Source organism: Filicampus tigris, chromosome 11, assembly GCF_054856515.1.
Source record: "Filicampus tigris isolate MCC_2025a chromosome 11, RoL_Ftig_1.0, whole genome shotgun sequence".
Classification (NCBI taxonomy): Eukaryota; Metazoa; Chordata; class Actinopteri; order Syngnathiformes; family Syngnathidae; genus Filicampus; species Filicampus tigris.
This window is the reverse complement of record NC_141227.1, coordinates 12228021-12251181: the sequence shown is the minus strand read 5'-3', so window position 1 is coordinate 12251181 and position 23161 is coordinate 12228021. Positions and strand designations below refer to the sequence as shown.

General features: G+C 39.0%; 1 protein-coding gene across 12 annotated transcripts in view; it reads left to right on the top strand.

Annotated features, from left to right (window-relative positions):
- LOC147139770 (neurexin-1a-like) overlaps window positions 1–23161 on the top strand; it is a 217865-nt gene that overhangs the window by 137299 nt on the left and 57405 nt on the right. For all 12 annotated transcript variants that reach the window (XM_086045831.1, XM_086045829.1, XM_086045824.1 and 9 more), the window contains one exon: window positions 12087–12268. In XM_086045831.1, coding sequence (XP_085901957.1) covers window positions 12087–12268 — 182 coding nt within the window. The remainder of the gene's footprint in view (window positions 1–12086; window positions 12269–23161) is intronic.

Here is a 23161-nt window from a genome sequence, read left to right as displayed (position 1 = left end):
ATCATTTTCAACAGGTTTCCCTGAATGTTTCCATCTCCCCGATTTTTACCTTAAATATTAAGGTCAAAACATTACCCTGAATATCTAATACCATTTTCACTTGTAAAAACTAAGTATTGAGGATCAATTTACACCATGTCTTTACCATAATAAACCGTGTTTTCATGTAATGTTGAGCCACACAGTTTTGGCTATGTGGACATGCAAACACAGAGAATGTCACTGTTAAAAAGTCAAAGTGGACATACCAGAGCAACACATGCACACTCAGAGATGTACAATGAGAAGAGAAATTATGCTTTCTTACTTACTTACTTCTTGTGAAAAATTACCTTAAGTTGTGCAGCTAATTAAATGATATCTCCCTGCTGTTTGAGGCTAAGGAGCAATAAGCAAAGCTGATGTCAAATCCTGCAATTAAGGCCAAGTCATGCTTGCTATCTCTTGGGCATGGCTTGCAAAAGGAGTAAACATTTAAAATGAAACAGAGCCAAGCAAGGATGACCTAAAAATTGTACATTAGCAAGAGGTGTTTGTTTGGAGGAGCTCACACAAATGCCTTAAACCGACTATTTGTATACTGTGCAGATTGTGATGAATAGATTTTTGCGATTATGTTTTTGCTCTATTTTTTAACTTTTGTGTATGCATGTTGCCTCAAGCTACTAAATGAATATACTTTGAAGAGTGGAAGACTTTTTTTTTTTTTTTTTTTTTTTTTTTACATCCCTTAATTGTTATGTGTGAAAACTATCGGAGGTCCAAGGTAACCATCAGAAAAACATTTACTTGTATTAAAGGGTACCTCCAATAGCCCTTTTCGAGGTATTGATTGGGAAACAGAACAATATTGTAAAGTTTGATAAATATCTGATGTGTCTCGTTGTGTCTAGTCTTACATTAGCCAAAACAGTGTGCCCACAATACCCCTGGTAAATTTTAATGAAAGTGGCAATGGTAATAGGGGTGGATTTGACATCACGTCGTTGACTGGGCCTTCCCTTGCACCAACCAGTTCCTAGTGAGTGATACGTCAGATCATCGTCGTTGTCATATATACAGGGTGACCCAAAAAAAACAGGCCCCAACTTTCAGTAGTTGTCATTTCTTAATTTTTTTTTTTTTTTTTTTTTTCATGGAATCGAATGCAACTTCAGGTATAACTAGTTTATTGTGTTTAGAACATCAGATTAAAACATTATGACTGGCCTTTTCGTCTTCAGAAGTCCACTGTAAATGTCGAAATTTCCAAATCTAAATCTTCTTTTGAGGCCTGTTTTTTGGGGGGTCACCTTGCATTAACATAGAGTGCTTAGGACTTGTATCTTAAATCTGTGATGTCTGTTCGTTATCCAATTAATAATCACATAATCCTGAATCTATTCAAATGAGTTACTGATTGTACTTTTGGTGGAAAAAATAACAGATTGTTCAAAAAATGTAACATCCAATTTTATAATGATGGTAAATGAAGTGTGTTTTTATAGTGCTTTATCTACACCGTATGTTGTCCAAAGCGCTTTGCAAAGCCTCAAATTCACTTCATTGACAACATATGTAGTATAAACATGTGCTCACGGCAACGCAGCATGAACATTTAGTTTGAATGAGTTACTTTTAATTTAACCACCAGATCGCCGGCCATACACTGTCGAACGGCATGGTGTACTTCTAGCCATCCATACATCCATTTTCTGAAGCGCTGTCATGGCATGAGGCAAGTAGTAACAAGACAAAGGCGTTGAATGATAAACCGTTTACCTGGGCTTCACTGACTGCTTAACAGCTGCATTTAATACTCGATGGCTCGATGCTCGATATCATTTCCGTGTTTTGTTCTCTGATGTAGCGGCGTGTTACGCGCACACGGTGTCATGCACTCCTCCCACATACATTCGTCACACAGTCGTGAGATGTGTGCGTGTGTGTGTGATATGACTCGAATCCGGAAATACTCATTCAGCATTTGTTTTCAACAGCCAATTCGCTACTCAATCAGTCATCACCAATTTGTGTACTGCCTGAGTGCTTATCCTTGCTTTTTTGCTTGTATTTGAGAAATCTATACGGTTTGCATCGCACCGTGATAGCTTTTTCTTAGACCAGAATCCTCTGTGAGCAGGTACTACCAGCGGCAGCCGATATCAATCCAGATCCACTTTTCAATGACGCTATGTCACGGGTCCGCTTCCTGCAGACTAAGAAGGAGCAAGTATGCTTGTGCGCGTTAGCTCTCGTGGTATCTTGGACAGATGGGTCCCGTGAGCTTTTACAAGCTCGCTTCAATAGAAGTTGTTAGAATTGTGCTGGCTATTCCTAATGAAGGGGATGAATTCTTTCTTTAAAGCACAGTTGCTTCTTGTGATCCTAACGCATCGTTTTTGTGTGGGCTATATTCATGCTGACGCAGGTTGGGCTGCACATGGTGCACAAACAGCAAGACGAGTCTCATATCGGAGCCCTGGCCCTGGACTCTTTTTTTCTGCCTCACTTCCACTGTGTAATTATCTCTTGCACTTTTCTCAGTAACGAGAACTGCAGACATGCACCACATCTGCTTGCTCCTTATAAAGAAGATAGCGGGGATGTTTAGAGTCTGGGATGTTTTGTTCATGCTCGCACACAGGCTCACTGAACCCAAATAATGATGACACTAATGTCTCATGGCACACAATTCTCCATAGCGGCTTTTTTAAGCAGAGAATCAAATGATGCTTCATTTTCTCTCAGTCTATTTTTTGATGTGTGCAAATTAAACATTGGATGCAGAAAAATCTAATCAACGTTTGCTGGCGAACGAGAAGGCTGATCTGAGCCGAGTGAAAGGGCGCATTGTGTATTAGCTGCAAACGAGGCAAGGTGATGATGAGAGAGTAAATTAGAAGCTGTCAATACTGTGGGACACCTCTATGAGCGCCAAGGCGGTTGGCGGGGATGCCAGATATGCAGCTGGTCGGAGCAACAAAGGGCCCGTTGGGTGTAGTGCTCCGTTAGGACACTGGGTCTTGTCAGCTGAGCCTGGATGGGCCATTCTGCTCCACAAGGCTCATGTTTCACTTTGGGCTTAGGGGAAGTGAGCATGGCAGCGGAGGGGGCCGAATGCTTCAAGGGACACTGGTTGACTGAGCACTCATGGCACAATGTTACCAGCCCAGGGGCTACTGATTTATCCTCAGCCTTGAATTGATGGGCCCTTACTATGAAGAGCATGACGAGGTGGTCAGTATGGCTACCCTGAGGCCGGTTTCTGTGAGGTTAAAGCTTATCTCAGCACAGCAGTGTGAGGATAAATGACAGGCACAACTGTATTGTGCAGAACATTTCACAGTATTAGGCATTAGGCAGGGGTGACGGTTGATCATTTGATTGTTAAAAAAAATAAATGTGTTGACTGTGTGGGTTTGGTTGTTCAAGTAAAATGGAGTGCATTACTCTAAAGGAGTCCATCATGGCATGAGCTTTGGTGATTTGCAGAGGTGGGCATTTTACAAAATTTTGCTAGCCCGTCATTCGTCAGCGGGCAGGGTACCCGTCCGTCATTTTTAGTGACGAATTGATTTGTAATCATCAGTCTGTCAATCCGTCAGTCAGTCCATCATTTAAGTCCGTCAGTTAGTTAGGAATCCGTTGGTCCGTCAGTCGGTCCCCCCAAAAAATGTCAGAAAAACGAGTGTCCGTCAGAGACGAACTAACGGTCTGTCATTGACGGAGGAGGTTGGTGACGATTACATTGATGGATGAAAACGCACTTCCATCATTCATACGCCCGTCTGTTTTAAAAGGTGTCCTGTCATTCATCAATCACCCAAAAAACGGGTGTCCGTCAGTGACGAACTGACAGACCGGTCCATCAGTCTGGCGGGATGCCCACCTCTGGTGATTTGAGCTACATCAAAACAAATCTCCTCCTGGCAGCATTTTTCTTCTCACTGGTATCGAATGGGAGTTCAGAACATTCAGAGAGAGATTCTTCAAAATTATATCACAAAGCTTGCAATTCATATTTTTCAAGGAAATTGAGTGCAATTCTCATACAAATAAACATCATACCTATAGTAGATCCTATGTACAGTCTAGCAAACAGCATACAAAAAAGGCATTGTCTTGATGTTGGTACTGAACCCAAAATGATGGTGGCATAGGTCTGTTAAAAGCAAAATAAATACATAAGATTCCAACTGGGCCTGATGGGGTAGCTCTGCAATTTAATTACTGTCAGAAAGACTAGACAGCATAAAATTGTGTTTCTTCATTCTGACCCGCCACAAAACGACTGTACTATAGTTTCTAATTGGCTTGTTTTTTAATCACAGTACTTCATTACTTTGTTCCTTTCCCTTTCTTCGCTTTGGATGTGCTCACTTCACTCTGCTTGTGCCTTGAACTTTCTCTCCCTTTATCATGTTTGTTGCCCTCTAATTCTGGAGCTGGCATCTTAATAAGGATGACCAATCAAAGGCACCAAGCAGCAATGCCCCACATTTTGTCTCCACTTAATTTAATTACATCAATTTAGCCCAGCCAAGACTAAGACGGGGAGAGACGGGATTAATCCGTATCGGCTTATGATGGCAGGTTCGGCTCTGTCCGAAATGCTACTCGGGGATTGCCTTGATGAAAGAGGGCTTAAGGCTCATAGGTCAATGGATACAGTGCAAACAATACTGTGCTACTGTGGAACTGCGCTAATTAGAATGTTTGCCAAGCCCTGGCAGGTTGACTTTAGCTTTTCTGCATATGGACTATATTAAGTCAATTTTATTTTTAAAGTCAAACTCAAAGAAATTAGATATATTAAAATGTCCAAAGGAGTATTAGGGACACACAGAAAAGAAAACAAATGACTGCATAGTGAAAGCTCAATAGTTTTCAGTAAAGCAGGGTGGGCAATATATTAAGTACAGTAATGGGTTACTTACTTTCATGGCAGAACACAACAGCAGGTAAGCATTAGCTAAACCACTCAATGCTGCCCCAAAATTAAAAGATTGCAGTCATTCACATAACAGACTAACATGTGCTAAAACAGAGTTCAAATATTATGAGGAGAACAAAAGTCTACGTTAGGAAAACAAAGTTGAGACAAGGAAAAAAGTCATGTTTTTTTTTAAATAAAACATCACAATCTTCTTAAAATCTATTTGTAATTTACATAAGTGAATGTCAATGTTTTACACAAACCTAAATGCAACATTCAGAGACCAGCAGCTGACAATGGAACAAACCCAATAAGGACAGATGATTTTTATTCATGAAGTTCATTCTCAGGCACAGACACAAATGTTTTTCCATTCACATTGAACAGTTCAAACTAATTGCCGTGTCAATGTAAAGTGTTACTTAAGAAGATCCTCAACGGTCCTTAAATTCATGCATGTGTATTTGCATGATTGACATGATGACAACTTTATTCTTACTCTAAAATGAAAGTGAAGCGCGGTCACCTACCTACATGTTAAATGTGATTTTAATTATAGTGCTGCCAAACATTCCATCTAGTTCAAATATGGCTTATATTTCATCATAGACATTTTTGACACATTTTTCTACTCATATCTTAATTTTTTTTTTTCCTGCCAACTATTTAACCTTTGTAATATGTTAGAAAGCTGCCCACATCTTTAGTGTTAGTGGGTCAAATTTGACCCGTGATTTAACTCAGTCTGAAAATACTTAAGAACACTAGTTATGATCCAATATTGTTTTTCACCTCATAGCTATCTTAGTATGTATTCATATCCATGGAAACACTGATTTATTTATTTATTTTTGCACCACAGACATTTTATCTTACAATATACCACTTGTTTTTGATTACAAAAACTGGTTAAATTCACTCATTATATATCCTATTGTGATAGAAGGAGTAATTTTATTCTCCATGTCTTCTAGACTAATACTAGAATACACTTACCCCCCAAAATATGTTATTAATGTAATTATTTTAAAATGATTAACAATAGTGACATATATGGCGCTATGGGTAAAAACTGACCTGAATAGATTTATGACAAAAAGTGCATTTATTTTTAAACAAATATTGATTAAATGCATCAGATGTTAAACATTGATTCCAGGAAATTTCAACCAAACAAATAAATCACCTCAATGAAAGCAGTTGGCAAAAACTGGTGTTAATGCAAGAAATAACAGAAACCCCAAAATTCATGCATTTACCATTTACCATCGTTGGGCAATGAAGTGTTAAAGTATATATTATTGGCTGTGCGATACAGCATGTATGCCAAAAAATGCCAAGACACAAGCTAGCACAAGGTAAGCAAGCTGCCTGCCCGCTGGACATCCAGTATTTAGCACTTGTGTGTTGCATAGTGCTTTTTGCTGACTACAAAGAGAATAACTCAACTTCTTCCCACCCTGATAAAGATGTAACAGGGAGATTTATCACTTGAAATAAAGAAAACAGGAGTAAAGAGGTAAAGCTGACTGTGCAATACTTTTAAGTACAGTAATAGGTTATTGTAATAGCACAACAAGAGCAGGTAAAGAGAGTGGCTAAAACACTCAATGCTGCACATTTAGCAAGATTGCAATGATTTACAAAATGGACTAGACTATGTGAACGTTGCTGTTATTTGGTGTTTTTTTGTTTGCTTGTTTTTGTTTTGTTTGTTTGTTTGCTTTGGGACCATCACACATCAGACTATATCCATGCAAGGCAGGTAGAGTCTCAAGAATACTGTACATGTGTAATCTTGCAAATTATCTTGTTTGCAATTAATTAATTAGCCAATTCATTTTAGCTAAAAATTATCAGCATCTTCTCCATCATAGCATATTATTATTATTTTTAATAATAATTGCCAATAGTAAACCCAATAAAGTAACTTAATATTTAAAAATAATTGTATACATATATAATGCAACTAAAAGACAGACTATAATTCATTTTAAAAACATTTAAAACGAACTGCAAGAAGAGTTCCAATTGCAGATGATGTAAATGTGGCTGCTGTGAAGTGGGCAATCCACCGTGTACCCCCGATCATGTATTCATGCGGCTATGAGATGTTAAAGTAGCATAGCGTGCATGCAGAGCCACCAAACATAGAGCACTGGACTCACTTTTGTCATTAAGTTGATACATGAAGTTCAAAGGGCAATTAAAAAGCTATGAGGCTAAACATTAGTGCTTATAATGTCTCATTTTATCTGCTATCTTGTCAACTAAGCTACAAGGCGATTTAATTGTCGACACAGGGATGCGGTAAACTGGTAGATGTGTGCATAGTGATTTTTTTTTTCTGATGTCGGTAAATCCTAAAGTACATTGATTGGACATAGCTGCTTCACTGACACTTCGAGTGTTGAATGGGAAGTGATGTCCTCATAAATCGCTTTAACGATTTATCGAGTATCGTAAATAGTAATCCAATAGAAATCAGGATGACACTTTTAATTGTTTGCCCCCCATGAGGAGACTTAAAGAAAAACCTTTTCTTTCTTTTAATGGTGTACATAACTACTGTTGTAGGTTACAAATGTTAACCAATTCATTCTGTCACACTCAAGTGGTGCAATGATTTGGCGGCTGTTACTCCAATTAAGCTGATTTCCATTCTCGAGACATTTTGTATTGGGTTGATGTCACCTTCAGTAACTTCCGTACTATCATGTATGTGTATATACAGTGCAGGGGTAGGAGATCCCCTTTTGAAATTGTATATAGCTTCATGGGAATTCTCAATAATTGACCTAAATAAAACCACACATGTCGGGTAGTCTATTTTGGCACGCCAGACATTACGGGAAGCCTTGGTAGTGAATAGAGAAAGACTTGTGAGGTGCTGATGGAAAGGCGATCTATAATGCCTTGTCTCCTTTTCATATTTCCATCACATCTATGTAATTATGATTGGATTCTTCCCTAGTTTCTCGGAAGAAGTAGTAATATGAGGCTCTTTATGATAGTGGTGTTAGATCAGCTGAAAGACATCCTGTGTGGGTGCGATCTTAGCCAATCATACCAAGCCAGTGGACTCGGGGGGCCTTCACCGACAATTAAGGATTACCTCTTAAGCACACAAGTAAAACACTCTCATAGACACTAAGAAAACACTTTCATACACACTGCTGAAACACGTTCACACTTACAACATTTTTTTTTTCTCTGATTCATACAATTGAAAAAAATTCTTCCACACACAACTGAAATGGTCTGACATACAGTACAGAATTTTTTTCTGCTCACGCACACTACGGAAACACTCCCATGCACACCACTGAAACATTATCATACACATTACTGAAACGCATAACTTGTATGAGGATGTCAGTAAGGTTTGTGAGAGCATTTCAGTTGTGCGTATTAGAGTGTTTCAGTAGTATGTAAAAGTGGATTTCACAAGTGTGCATAAGAGACATTTCAGTTGAAATGAAAGCCCTTCTGTTTTTTTTTCAATCTCTCTTCAAAGTACCGTAGTTTACCTGTGAGGTACCAACAGCCTGCAGACGTGTTAATCAAAGCAGCAGTGTTATTTCACGATATACTGGTGTGAGCCGAGATGCATCGGAACCTTGACAACATTGGGACAGCAGCCGGCATTTCATCACTATTTCCCTCTGGACAGGGGGAGAGAGTGTGCACCAAATGCCTATGTGTGTGCTTAGTACGCTTAATATGTGTGTATTAATCTTTACAATATATAGATATACACATATACTCTCTCACTGGCCATGTAGTATAAACCTGTGCTTTCTCATTTCATCTAATAGAAATGAATGCAGAATTATTCATAATTCTACAATTGATCCGTTGTAGAAATAAATGCAAAAATGATCCTTTTGGATTAAATGAGATAGTGCAGGTGTACCTACTTAAGTATCCAGTGAGTGTATAAGTGTATGTATACATTATACTTATTATACATTTACTATATAGACATTAAGAGTTTTATTTGATGCACACACCATGCTGACAGGAGCTACAGGTCTTGTGCAGGGTGAAATGGCATGTGAATATCCAGCATGTCTGCAGTCCGACAGTATCAAATATGTATCTTATCTATAAAACAATGTTGTTCACGCCTTCTGTTTCAACTGAAATGCCTCTTTCACACACTAGTGAATATACTGTAGATACTAGCTGAATGCTCTTATACACACAAGTGATTACATTCACTACTGAAATGCTCTTTTCTCAAACATAATTCCTTTAACACATTATAATGAAATGCCGGAATGCACGTTTCAGTCGCATGAATAAGAGCATTTCAGTCGTGTTACGAGAGCGTTTCAGTTGTGTCTATGAGAGTGTTTTCAGTACTGCGCATGGAAAGTATTTCAATTGTGTGTTTAAGAGGTCATCGTCAATGGCCCCTTCACGTTGTGAAATCTGTGCTTTGGCCAAATTCATATGTGGCTTGTATAAAAATAGCCCTTGTCCACCATAATATAAACAACCCGCAAAGGTTCTTGCAAAGTTTGATCCGCCAGCGTTTGTCAATTTACAGAGTGGAGCATGAACGGTGGAGTAAAGCAAGGGGCAGGTACATTCGGTCTCTCATCTCAACTATAAGATGTAACTTCCTTACGCACATGAATGCGGGGAGGTGGTATCATCAACCCAAAGTACTAATATCTACCAACATACTTTTCCTGCTGACCATTGGCGTTCAGGAAAAAAAAGGCTTGGGTTTATGTCCTGACAGAAGAAAATACAATTTTCGGGTTCTGGAAGCAATATCTAGCGCAACAAAAAATCCTAATTACTTCACACATCTTGTAACCGTATGGTCCCTTGAAGCACTTTTGTATACCACACATTTATATAACAGCGATAACGGTGGCTTTTTTTTTTTTTTCATTCTTCACTTGTCTTTAATAATTTTGAACCAGACTGGGATTTGGGTAAAATTACTTGGCAAATTGAGACAAGATGCTCGCAAGGTTTCCAGAAGACTACTAAATGTAATGATTGCACAAAATACATATTGGCTTCAGTGTCTCATGAGGAAAGGTGCAAATGAGAAATATGGAGCTCGTGCAGAATTATTCCCACTATTGCAGTTACACCTTGGATATGAGTTCAGCAGACTTCACGCTACTGCATAACTGTGTACTTAATGTACTTAATGTGCACATTGACCATGTTCGCTTTATATATTAATCATCAACAGTCCCTTGAGGAGTTTAGCATTGTTTTAAGACCATTCATGGAATTTTAGATTTCAACATGTTCATTTTGACCTTATTCTTATTTTTTTAGTTGTATTTTATCTGATCTGCCTTGATTAGGTTTGTTAACCTTCTGATCCCTTGACTTGCTGTTTATTACTCAGCTAGTCCTCTGAAATGAGCAATGTAGTATATTTCTCTGAGGTCACAATATAATGTCATCTGGTTAACGTGAGTGTCACATCATGTAGAGAGACAGAGAGGGGACATGGTTGCTTGAGGGTGATGTGAGCGCAAACCCTTACATGATTTAGAAGAGCTTAATTGTAATAATCTGCAACATGGAGCAAGTGTTTGGTAGCTTCGAGGAAGACTCTCAGACAGAGCTAGCATGAAATTGCTCTGTTAAGAGGCCAATATCCATCATGCAGAGATGGAACAACAGCAATACAGCCGCTAGACTTCGTGGAAACAAAGTATGTCGGTCTCACAAATATATTACACAATGTACTTTCATTTGTAGAAGACATCAAAACACTAAATCCATGTGGAGAACATGACTGCCAAGTCTAATTTAATTTTGCTTTACAAATTAGATGATGTTCAGTAAAATGCAATAAAATATTGCCGCAGATCTGCTGGCATAACATTTGTTAATCACACTATTGTTAATTAATGCTGCATTTTGTTTTCACTAATGCATGACAGTGTATTGACCAAAATGAGGAAATGAGAAGGAAGCTATCAGCAGAATGTCCCTCTTATATCACTGCACTATGGAGAAAAGCCAGAGGAACGAAAATGTAATAGAGGGATAAATGTGACATTTACTGATAGCCTTGTATCCTTGGAAACTAGTTTACAAGAAAATATTGGAATTACAGTCAGAATGGTTTAGAATATATCGTTCAAACTCAGGCTGTTAACTTCCTGTCCCTATAAATATTAACACACTCCCTCACTTGAACTAGAGTTCTCCTCACTCGCACAGAGAGATGACACTGCACAGCTCCATGTCTAATGATGAATAGAAATGATAGATTTTGTCATCTCCATATATACATATTGTTTCTCAATCACCTGAAGTCACAATCTGATTGAATAACGATTGTCAACAAAAATTGTGTCTAAAGGCTTCGGCACATGCACTATTTCACTTTTGACTATTTCTAATGCTGAGATGTGTTGTACGCTTGTCAAATGTCTTTTAAAATGTGCTGATCTAATAAATCATTTATATTCAGTTCAGTTCATTTTAACCCAAACAAGACAAGTGTGATCATAATCTTACTGTGCTTCTTTATTCCCTAGCAAAGGAACAATTATATGTGACTCCCACCACCCATCAAAAGTGATGTTCATGGCATGCTGACAAGCATTAAAACCAATCTGTAATGTTTCCATTCATGCCCAGACTCCCACTTTTAATTGACCACTTCCTTCATCATTTGAGAAAGCATCACGCCCATCTATTAGTGGCATCATGCCGCAGGGGTCTTGTCTCACTGAGTAGCAAGGTAATTATAATGACTCCACTATCTTCCAGGTCATGTTCATGGTCTCCGAAAGACAACAATGTAATTCGTGGAGACAGGAAATAGCTGGTGCGGAGGTCACCAAAAGCCATAATTGGACCAGTCAGTCAATAATGCTGCAGCCTTTGAGGCTACTAATGAAGCACAAGAGACATGACCGCGCATGCCAGTTACTTGGGCAACGGAGACATGAATGCACACTCAGTAGCATTCAGATGCATTTCTTCCCTTTAGAGGTGTAGCGCTAAAGCTGAGTTAGTGTACAGTATTATGAGGAAAGCCACAGCTGGCTAACCCTTAGAAGAAAATGAAAGGCACTTCATGCTTCCAAGTATCCAAATAGCATGAGAATGAGTAGCTGTACAGTACACTGTATTAACATTTTCTGTTTGTCATTGTCTTGTTTTTCTCCAGCTGGAACAACATACATATTTGGACGAGATGGCGGTATCATCACATACACATGGCCGCCAAACGACCGGCCCAGCACAAGGGCAGACAGGCTAGCAATTGGCTTCAGCACTCACCTGAAGGATGCTGTCCTGGTGAGGGTGGATAGCTCCTCTGGTCTTGGAGACTTCTTGAAACTGCACATCGTAAGTGGAAAAAAAAAACATACTCACTCGGGACCAGGCAGTGTTTCATTTGGTGTCCTTTCTCTTCTAGCTTCCTACTTCTTTTCCAAATGTTATGGCTTTTTCAAGTGTTATGGAAAATCATTAAGGGTGGTTCCTTTTTGTCCATCTCTGACTTGGTTATAATTCAGCTGGCTAGCGCATCACCTATTCCTAACACTCTTACTAATAACACTAATGGTGAAAGCAATAGGACACTCTCCCCACATGTAAAAATATGACCGGAACAGAGGAAACTCCAACACACAAACGCGTGATTGGTTTTGCCGTTGCCCCAGGTGTCCACACATTAACGTATACACAAAGTCATTGTGCATTGACATAAGCAGGCCTGTCCTGAAGAAACAGAACGTCTGTGTCTGTGTCTCACTCATGCGGAAATGGATTTTCGGCATTATTCTCACCAAGCCCAAGGTGTTTTTAACGCACAGCTCTTCATCTGAGTGTAACTAGCCAGTTTAAAAGGAGACAACCTGTTACGTGCACACCGTTAATCTCCAAATGTCATGCCGGCACTCTAACAAGACACTAAGAAGAACATGAACTTGAGCACAGGCGTAGAGAAAGATCAGTCAGATGTGCTAATGCTGTGATTCCGTATTTTTAAATGATCATGCAGACGACTGGCAAGGATTTTTGGGGGGGAAATAGATGCTTTAAATTACTACAAATGCACATTACCTCTTTTACATTCAGGAGTTCATGGTTGCTTGTTATGTGCTTCACAAACCTTTGCAGTTAATTTGCAAATTGAGTGCAGGCGATAACCATTTCTACATTGCACACACAACAGAAAACTCTAGTATGTTAGTAGCATTCAAAAAATACCTCAAACTGACGAGGAGGACATTTTTTCCATTTTGCTGGTCCGTCACTCGTCATCCCTCAGCGGCCATTGTAGTCATCTGTCATCCGTCAGTCTGTGATTATTCGTGACAAATTGAATTGTAATCATCAATCCGTCAGTTAGCCTGTCAGAAGTCTGTTGGTCCGTCAGTCGGTCCCCCCCAAAAACGTCAGGAAAACAGGCTGTCACTCGCTACATTTGCGTGGGCAAAATTTCTTTAATCCAGTCAAAGTTAGGATTAAAATTATGACCAGATGCACTGTTCTCATGGACACTAAAACTATTCATTCATCACAATTTCGATTGGAACAAATTATTTTGACATTGACCATTGGCAGATTGACCAAATTTACCGAAAATAGTAGTAGAAGAAGAAGAAGCCATAGCGACTTCTGTGTCGAGAAAACTTTGCTCCATTTCTACTTTATTGAACGTTAGTTTTATTTTGCATATTTTTCCTGTTTACTCTGTTATATCAAGTTAACACTTCCTAATGGAGATACAGACCAGTTCAGTCTTGCACACTCCATGTTTTTCACTCGCTCTGCTTCTACTAGCTTCCAGGAATAACAGAAACGTGTATACTGACGTCACAGACATGCACGGTAAAGACGGTTTGTTTCTGAAATTTCGGAATAAGTGTCTTCATGGGCGCCGATCGGATTATAGATCAACATAAACCACCTCTCTCACTCAGAATGAAATCTTGGTCCGAATGGGTTTCGAATCGGGTCAGAATATTCCGAATGGGATGTGGACATGAAGAATTTTTATTCCGTTCAGACTTTTAATCCGAATAAATATGTCCATGTAAACATAGTCACTGATGGGCGCGGTTGGTGATGATTACACTGACGGATGAAAAACCACTTTCGTTCAATTGTTAGTCCGTCATTTTTAAAAAGTGTCCCGTCATTCGTCAATCTTCATCAAAACGGACCGGTCCGTCAGTCTGACAATGCCCACCTCTGATTTTTTCAAAGTAAAACCCACAGTAGTGAATGTCATATCTTACTAATATATATTCACATTTTGCTGTATTTTGACTGTGTAAACGCAAAGAAGACATACAGAGACCAAAGGGATGTGTTAAACTCAGACAGGACCATCTTATTCATGCGTTGCCTTGAAGTTGCAACATCCAATTGACAGGGAGAAATTGTTGATAAGGCATGTTTACAGGCGGGGGCAGTGGGTTGTGAGAATCCCTTCCCCGCTCACATTAGCAGCCACTCCAGTTGCATTCGTCATAATTATGTATTCATTAATGCGCTGTATTTTTGGCTGGTTTTGAGAGTGTCGCATTTTGCTGAAGAAAATGAGAAAAGTACATTTTTAAATTGCACAAATCAGATGTGAAGTGACTGAATCCCAAGTTCATGTATTTCAATGAACTAGTTTGGACATTAAATACAAATGTAACTCTGCAACCACTGTAATTGTTTTATTGACTGTGAAGAAAATCATATCTGCATCTGGTGTTCATTAGAATGCATTCTTTCCAACCAACATAGTCACGAATGATTCCCATGGGTACCCCCGCCCCCTCGCTCCCCTTATTTCCTCATGTTACCTTGACTCCTCTTTGGAGGAGGAGTGTATCTTTAGCTCTATGAGATAGGATTAGACCACATTTCTCTATTTACACTCTCCCACACCCCTTTTCGCCTAGCCTCCTTCACATACCCAATCGCAGACTCCCATTTCATGATGACAGCAAAATCATCGGGCCTTGAAGGACACAATCTCAGTTTGCACTTTTTTTTAAAAGAAGGGACATTCTGTGTAATAGGTGGAGACTATGATTTAAATGCAGCTCAACAGCGTTGTGATCCCTCCCCCTGCTGCTGCTTCTTCATTGCAGATAAAGACAATGACAGTGAAATCAGTGAACCGTCAAATGTACAGCGATTACTCTCCTCTAGCTCATCATTGTAGCACATATGGAAGGAGAACTCAATTTCTAATGATGTTTCAGCATTTTCATCTATTATTATAACGGCTCAATTTCTTCGCCATGGTGCTGCACTACCGGTATTTTCATTAGGCTTCTCGAACAAGTCTGAGACCGTATTATAACACTGGTTTCTACATGATAAATAAGCCCTTGCAGGTAGATGTTTAAATAATAAATCTCTGCAGTGACATTATGCATTCAGGGTGTACTGCATGCTGACTATAATCACTATGTCTATCATTGCTTGTTTTGTGATTGCAATTAAGATTATTTCCCCGGATGCAGATCTAGTTTAATTGAAGAATACCACAGTGCAAGTCTACATTGTTAAAATGGCTCAAGCGCTTCGTAATTATGCTATGTGGAGTGTTAAGATTCTTAGTGAGCCTATAGTTCAACTATGACTCCAAAATAAAACTGTTCCCTTAAGGCTTTGTAGACCTTGGTCCAGACCTGAACCTAGATGCCTTTCTTAACAGACCCAGACCTGTTTTTGTATTATTTTGACGATCAATATTAAATTAACGAGTGTGATTATTAATACTAAACACTGTGCTTTTACAACTCCCCCCCCCCCCACATGACACAACTCAGTCAGTTATATTGTTTATTCAGCGCAGCTTTGTAGGTGAAGTGAGTGGGTGTGTGAGGCAGGAAAGCAGAGGAGAGAGACTAAAGTCCAATGAGAGAATTTAAGGTAAAAAGGAAATGATGTGCTTGAAAAAGTTTATGTACTGGTTTACAAAACAACACCTTTTTACATATTGTAATCAGAGATGCAAGTACACGTTTCTAAAAGAATGTTTTTGCGATGATTCCTAATGTGCCCTCGTTTTTCTCTAGGACATCAGGTTTTCCTTTTTATGATAATAATAATAATAATAATAATATGTAATCTAGTTATGCATATTAATATGTATTAATTAGGTTCAGCAACAAGTGGCATTTTTTTCCTGAAACGTCATGGCTATAAATTACAAGGCATGGTAAAATATGCTTTTATAGGTCAAATTTAGAAATGAAAATATCTCAAAACCTTGATGTGCTAGAAAAAAAAATAAAGGCATTTATCAAATCAGCGTTAAAAATATGTTAAGAGATATGTTATGCTGTAATGTTCTGGATCTCAGCTTGAAGACATTTCTCTACATTTTTGGGGGAATGTAATCGAATGTCAAGCGATTAATTGTCATGATTTAAAGAGACATGAGATTACCTTTGTCAAATATACTGTACGGCAGTCATTATTGGCGATATTCTGGAGTGTGCCTAAATCAGAAGTGGCGCACTGGTGCACTGGTTATGCACTGCCATGCCATTTACAAATTTTGCGTGGAGCAACCCTAAAATGTGGATTTTTCTCTGTCAAATCTATGTGTATGATAAACACATTCTCCCATGGATTTAAACACTTTTCCTCTTTCACACTCCAGAGGCTGTGGTAAGTCCAGTGTCCCGTGAAGGTGAAACATCATATTGCACGTTTTGATACAGTTAACTGCCCGCCGATGGCCCAGCGACAGCTGACTCGTGCTGACAGTGTGAGACACACCTGGCTTATAAGGCTCACCCACACTCACTGACTTCCCAACAGCTGTAATGTGTCCCTACCACATTTCACAGAAGGCCCAACATCGACATATCACTGATGCAAGTAAACGTTTCTAGATTATTATTTTTTACACTGCTTCTCAATCTACCCTCTAGTACATTGGATTTCCACAATAATAATGTGCATTAGTAACTCTTATATAATATGTAATATAGTAATAACAGTTGTACTATTTATGCATTAATTGTTAGGTTCAGCAACAGTTTGGAATTTTTTTCTGAAACTTCATAGCTAAAAATGTTAACGTTCATATTGTGCAAGCTTATATAGGTCAATTTTAAAACACAAATAAATTGAAATATCTGAAAAACCTGACGTGTCAGAAAAAAGATTAATACATTTTTAGGGAGACATAAATCCATCTCTGATTTAAAAATAAAATGCTGTTGACCAATGTATTATATCATATTAATTGGCAAAACTTATCAGCGCCAGTAGATTTTTTTTTTACACTTGCGAGGAGATTTTCCACTTCAAATATGCTGCTGGCGGCTGAGAGTTATTTTTATGAAAGTCCAGGGCTGCTCCCACTTATACAACAGTTACAGTCATTAATGGCACAATGATGAGTTCTATTGAGTCATTTGTCTTTATTTGCTTCTTTGTTGGTTGTCAAATATGTTAAACCGAATCGCCTGGTTTGTGTCGCTTGGGCACCGCTGATCTAAACTTTTTTTTATTGATGGACCTTCAAACATGCAAATTACTTTTACTGATTTTATTTCATACAGAATAAAAAATGAATGCTCTCTTTCAAAGTGCCGTGTGTTAGACAGAGGGGTGCACACCTCAGCTGTGTGCATATCCAATGATGGCACATCCGTTATGTAAGGTATACTTTATATTTAAACGATACTATGTTTTTGAAATGGCATTCATAAGTCTCACGAAAACTCCATGCTCCATGATTTACATCCAGCCTCGGCCTGAGGCATGCCTCTTTTGTGGCTGCGCACAAATTGGCAAGTTACGCATGGTGATTGCCTGTGTCAGAAGTCTGGACGGGACAATGCGCTTAGGTGAAAGGTGCACAAGACCGAAGAATATGACCCTATTTGTTTCAAATGTTCAATGTATTTGCTAGACAGAGTTCTCTTCAGGCAGATTTTACTTACTAACTTTTTTATCATTCTTGTTTTATGCCTCAAACAACAACAGTCTCCATCCTAAAACCATTTGTCTATTTTTAGGAAGTCATTCAGTCTGTAAAATGGGGGCTTCTCTGTGGTTTTCATAGTTTGCTGTCAATGAGCAACGATGTGGAGCACTACTGGAGTGTCTCCTCATTCTCATGCAAGTTCTCTAGAGGTCCACTGAGCTTGTTTTGTGCCTGCTCTCAAATCTCTGTGTGGGGGGTTGGTGACTATTCCAAGTACTGTCTTGATCCCTTTCTTCTAATTGCCTACAAGACTTAAAAAAAAAAAAAGCAATGAAGGCACTCAGGGTAAGACAATGTACTGTGAAGTTAATGTATTCCATAGATGAGAGAGGATCTGGGAGAAATAATGACTTCTCTGCTGGAGCATTGCTCCCCTTGGTTCTCTTTAGCTGTCTACCAGAAAGGGGATTTCTCCCTCTTGTGGATCGCAATGTTACTGTAATTTTTACTTTCACTCCGTATCCTATTAATCAGGAAAAATAGCTTCAGGGCAATGCATAACCATGACAAATGTATGACAAGCTTTATGTGTAAGATAGAAAAGTTTGGGTTTATGAATACAGTATGCACAATTTTGTGCTGAATAATGACCAAATGATGACAGCAGATCCAGATCTGATGCTGAGGTGAGATTGTTACCTGGGAGAGGAGCTAGGGGCCTCTGGAGGCAGACTTTGTCACGCTATCCCCCATGCACCTATTAAACACACCTGCAAAGGGAATGGATCTTACTCCTACTTTCTACTCCTGTTAACGCCTCAGAGCCAGTAATTACCTCCCATGCACACTGCAGACCTGCATGCGATAGTCGCTGGATTTATGGTATGCTCTGTCCCTGTGCTATTTGTTTGCTCATGGCACAACCCTCAGCCATTCTTCCTCTATTGCACTTCCCATCACCGTTACACGCTAAATCATTTTAATGTGTTCCTTATTGCTACAGTTGCCACCTCACGCTTTGCTAGCCCACTGTCTTGGCCGTTTTCTAGGGCAATAGTGGCACAGGACAGAGACAACACATTTATTAGATTATTAATAGTTTTACATTATATATCATAAAATTAAATAAATTGATCATAAATCATAAAATTATATATATAGTTCAGTCGTGTAGCGGGACTCGCCGACGGACGGCCGTTTAAAGTTTGAGGCAGACCGACCTATAGACAGGTGCTATTTTTTTTTCACCCCGGAAAATGACGACGGACGACGGAATGACGGACGACGGAAGGGTACCCACACTGCAGACGGATGACAAATAATGGACGCTCAATTTTTAGTCAAATGCCAGCTCTGAAAATGTGTGTGTACAGTCGGATTATTGCCATTGACAATCGTGGCATATTGTTGGTAATTCAGTAAATAAATAATACCTGAACAATAGCTATACTGTGGTGCTTCAAAAAGTTATTTCCAGAACAAGTCTGAGTTGTGATGGGGTTTTTTTTCAGGATTTTCCAGTCTAGTCACATTCAATCAATTCTTTTCGCTAACAATGTAATTCCTCTCGCTTGTCATTAGACATTGCGGGTTTAAGATATTTGGGGTTTCATTGACATAGCTTTCTTCAGTGTTTATTTTCCTTTCCCCTCCTCATTTAACATGGGTAAATCAGAAAAATCAATACAACCAATTGGCAATGCACATTAAAAGCATTTATAGCACCCAACCAGATGCTTTTTCCCTTTAATCCCTGATTTCACCTCATTTCACAGTTACCAGTTTCAGCAGAATTGCTGTGTTTGGTCATTATCGTTTGCAGAGAAGGACTTTTATGAGACTATGCTAATGCCACCATAATGGCGAGTTTAAAGCTGACCATGTGAGGAGACAGCAGTGAAAGGAACGGATGGGGGAGCTTCACTGACCTCATTTAGTCCCTCTGTGACGATTCACTCACACAAACCAGGCAGACGACACTTGTACTCATACACTGGTGATGTGCTTCCCGTACAGTACAGTCTTTGAACTGTAATGTTATGCCTTGGTATTTACATTTTTTTTATAAATGACATGTGTATTGCATTGATTTTTGTAGCAGTAAAGCGATCGTGGTAAAAGCTTGATTGAGAGTGAATCGCATCCCATCCCTTTCGTCACAGTCAGAGCAGCCACTCACCTGGGATGATGTTACCTGACCTCAAAGAATCAGATCTCATCATCTCCATATTGCGCGGGGACAGCGTTAGAATTGCCATTACTCATCTTTCAATTCCAATCATTTCTCAATTTGTTCAAGCTCTTTGCCACGATGAAGCCAAGTGGTCCATGAAAAGGGATGACTGTTTGTGTGTGTGTGTGTGGGGGGGTGCATGTATGTGTGAAAAGGAGAGAGTTATGTGTATGTGTGTTTCAGAGTGCAGGACGATGATGTGCCTTCTATTTTATTAGTGTTACAAATCACAGTGGGTGTAGAGTGTCATTCTCAAAGCTGAGCATCAATACGTTCTGGGCTCTGCAATATTGCCGCGGATAACATGAAGGAAATTTGATTTTATCGTCTGACCTTATTACACTGTTAGCCTGTTCGTTGTTCTCTCATGTATGGGTTACAAGGTTAAAAACATTGACATTCTATTTATTTGTACAAATTGAAGAACAAATTTGCTTTGTAACGACACAGCCTCCCCACAGATCACGGATGCTTTTCTGTAAATTTAACTACAGATAGATTGTATGATTCAATGTCATGATGCCTCAGCATACATTATGTATGTATTTTTATGGAATTGAAGTGCCGCAGCATGAAATGGACATAGCTGTTGACTTTTGACACAGCTGCCCCCACCCTCGGGGTAAGATAAATATAGCCTCCCGTCATTTTGCTCCATTGTAGCAGACCAGACTGAACAACTGCTACATGCTATCTGCAAATACATTTTTCGACAATGCTTCTGTAAAAGCCGTAGGCATAATAATTTGATTTAATGATTAAAAAATATTTTTTTTTCTTTGATCCTTTTGTAATTAATTCAACATGCATTGTTGCATGGATAAGCCCCAGAGCCAAACGGGATGGCAGAAACCGATAGAGGGTACATTTAACTCAGATCCGTTTAACTCAGTTGCTTACAGTCAACCCAAAAATGTCCTTTTCAATAATATGTTCTTTGCGCCTCCACTAGTCTAAATTCGGATTAATATTGCATTTGTGGAATATGAGTTAAGCAGAAAAATCCACCCGTTTTTATCCATCTCACGGAGCAGCCATTTTGCCATTTTGCTGTCAACTGAAAATGACATCACAACTGCTCAGGGCTCAGGTAACGACCAATCACGGCTCAGCTTCAGTAAACAGATCTGCCGTGATTGGTCGTCAAAAATGGGTGGTTTTACTGCTTTACTCATTTCCCACAAAAACAATATTAATGCCGTGTTTCGACCTGTGGGTCTGCATGGAATATATTATTGCCAAGAAATTTGGGGTTTGACTTCCACTTTAACTGGACTGCTGTTGAAGTAATATGAGAAGAACAAATGGAGAGACAGTCAGGTTTTGTGCAGGGCATCATTTTTAAAAATGTGAATATTGCAGTTAATATTTTAAAATGTGTGCATTTATTTATTACCACTTTCATGAATTGTCTCGTTTTCAAGTGACTAGACCGAGAAAAACCGCAGTACTGTGTCTCCACAGTAGTGGTGGTTTATGAAGCTTATGGTGTTCTGAAGTTCTTTTGTAATACCAATGACGGAAAAACTGCATCCTGGCGAAACAGTACGCTGTGTACTTAGCAGAGCATTTGTGCTGTTACGTGGTTATTGAGTCACAGGCTGTCACTTATGTGTCTTCACAGGTCTGGGATTCTGATGTTTTTTCCTGTTTGAGTCAGACTCAAAAGAAGTTCATTTAAAGGGGATTTATTATGGAAATTTGACCTTATTGTTTTGTACGTAAATAATTGGGTGTCTTGGGCAAAATGGGTTAAATTGCTTGTTTAGACTACTAATAAACGTAGCAAATGTAATTATTTCCTATTGAAAACTGTCAAAACATACAATCATGTTGTATCAATGACTTTTTTTAGAGGAATGTTTTAACCATGTCACGGCGTTTATTTTGGGAGGAAATTTATGGTTTCGGCCTAGTTGATTTTTTATGTGTTTTTTTTCCCTGAGCTTGTGTCTTGTCCAGCACCAAGCAACCATCTCATATTGTTACAAATTGCCTTCACCCAGAAACCACACAAGCTCATAAAACATTAAGACTAAATGAGCAGCAGGATGAAGCTAGATCTGAGAGGCAAAGAGGTAATAGTATGTGGACATGTAGAAATCAACACTGCAACCGGTCTTTGGTGAGCTGGGAAATGTATCAGTTCTTAAAACACATCAAGCTCCTGGAAGAGTGTCTTGCATCCTGGAGTTAGTTTACGAAACCACAGTCAGTATTGCCAAATTAACAACTTTGTCACTGTTATGATATGATCCAAGCAATGATTGCAGCCATTTTCTTGATAGCTTGTTCCATGTCCTCATCAAAGCAACATATTTTATATACACGTATTTCGTGAGTGCATGAGCTTGTGAAAAATAAGCATCTGCTGTAGATACCGCAGAACACCTCATAGTAGGATGATGAAAGGACAACAAAATGTGTTCTTTATCCCCTTTAATCCCTCAGATGAGGTGAGAGGAGCATCCAGGAAACACAACAGAAATGTTGAAGTTGTCTTTAATGTTGCAGTAAATGCTACACTATATATTAAGTATTAAGCTTTATGGCTTCATTGATTGCTTCCTATTACTTGGTTTGAATGATCTTTTGGTTTGTTTGTCCAACAAGGGCAAAGTAAACACCTTGACAACAGTAATTAAAAGAGCAAGTGGGCCTAATTCATTTTACTGTCATCGTCCCCTCCCTTCACTTGGCCTATTAAATCAGTTATGCTTGAAGTAGCTGCCTCTGCTTCACTCTTTAATTTACCAGTAGAGTTTGTGAAATAGTCCTGTGTCTTATGAGGGGCTATAAAAGATGTAGAAAATTGTTGTGGGAATACTGTGGCCTCAGCTGAGTCTTCCTTGAAGTTAGCGCGCAGATTAAAACAAGTCATATTTTAAATCTGTCCTAACCACTCAAGCATCATTCTAGCTGATCAGAAATACTAGTTATATAAGTGGTTCATCCAAAGTATATTTTGGCTCTTTCGCACTCGGCACATGCAGCCCTTGTAATTAGTGTCATATCCCCCTGTGCCTACACTCTTAAAAACAGTTGGGTCAAAAATAACTATTTTGGGGTTAAATTTGACCCAACTGTTGTGTTAAAAAACGACCGA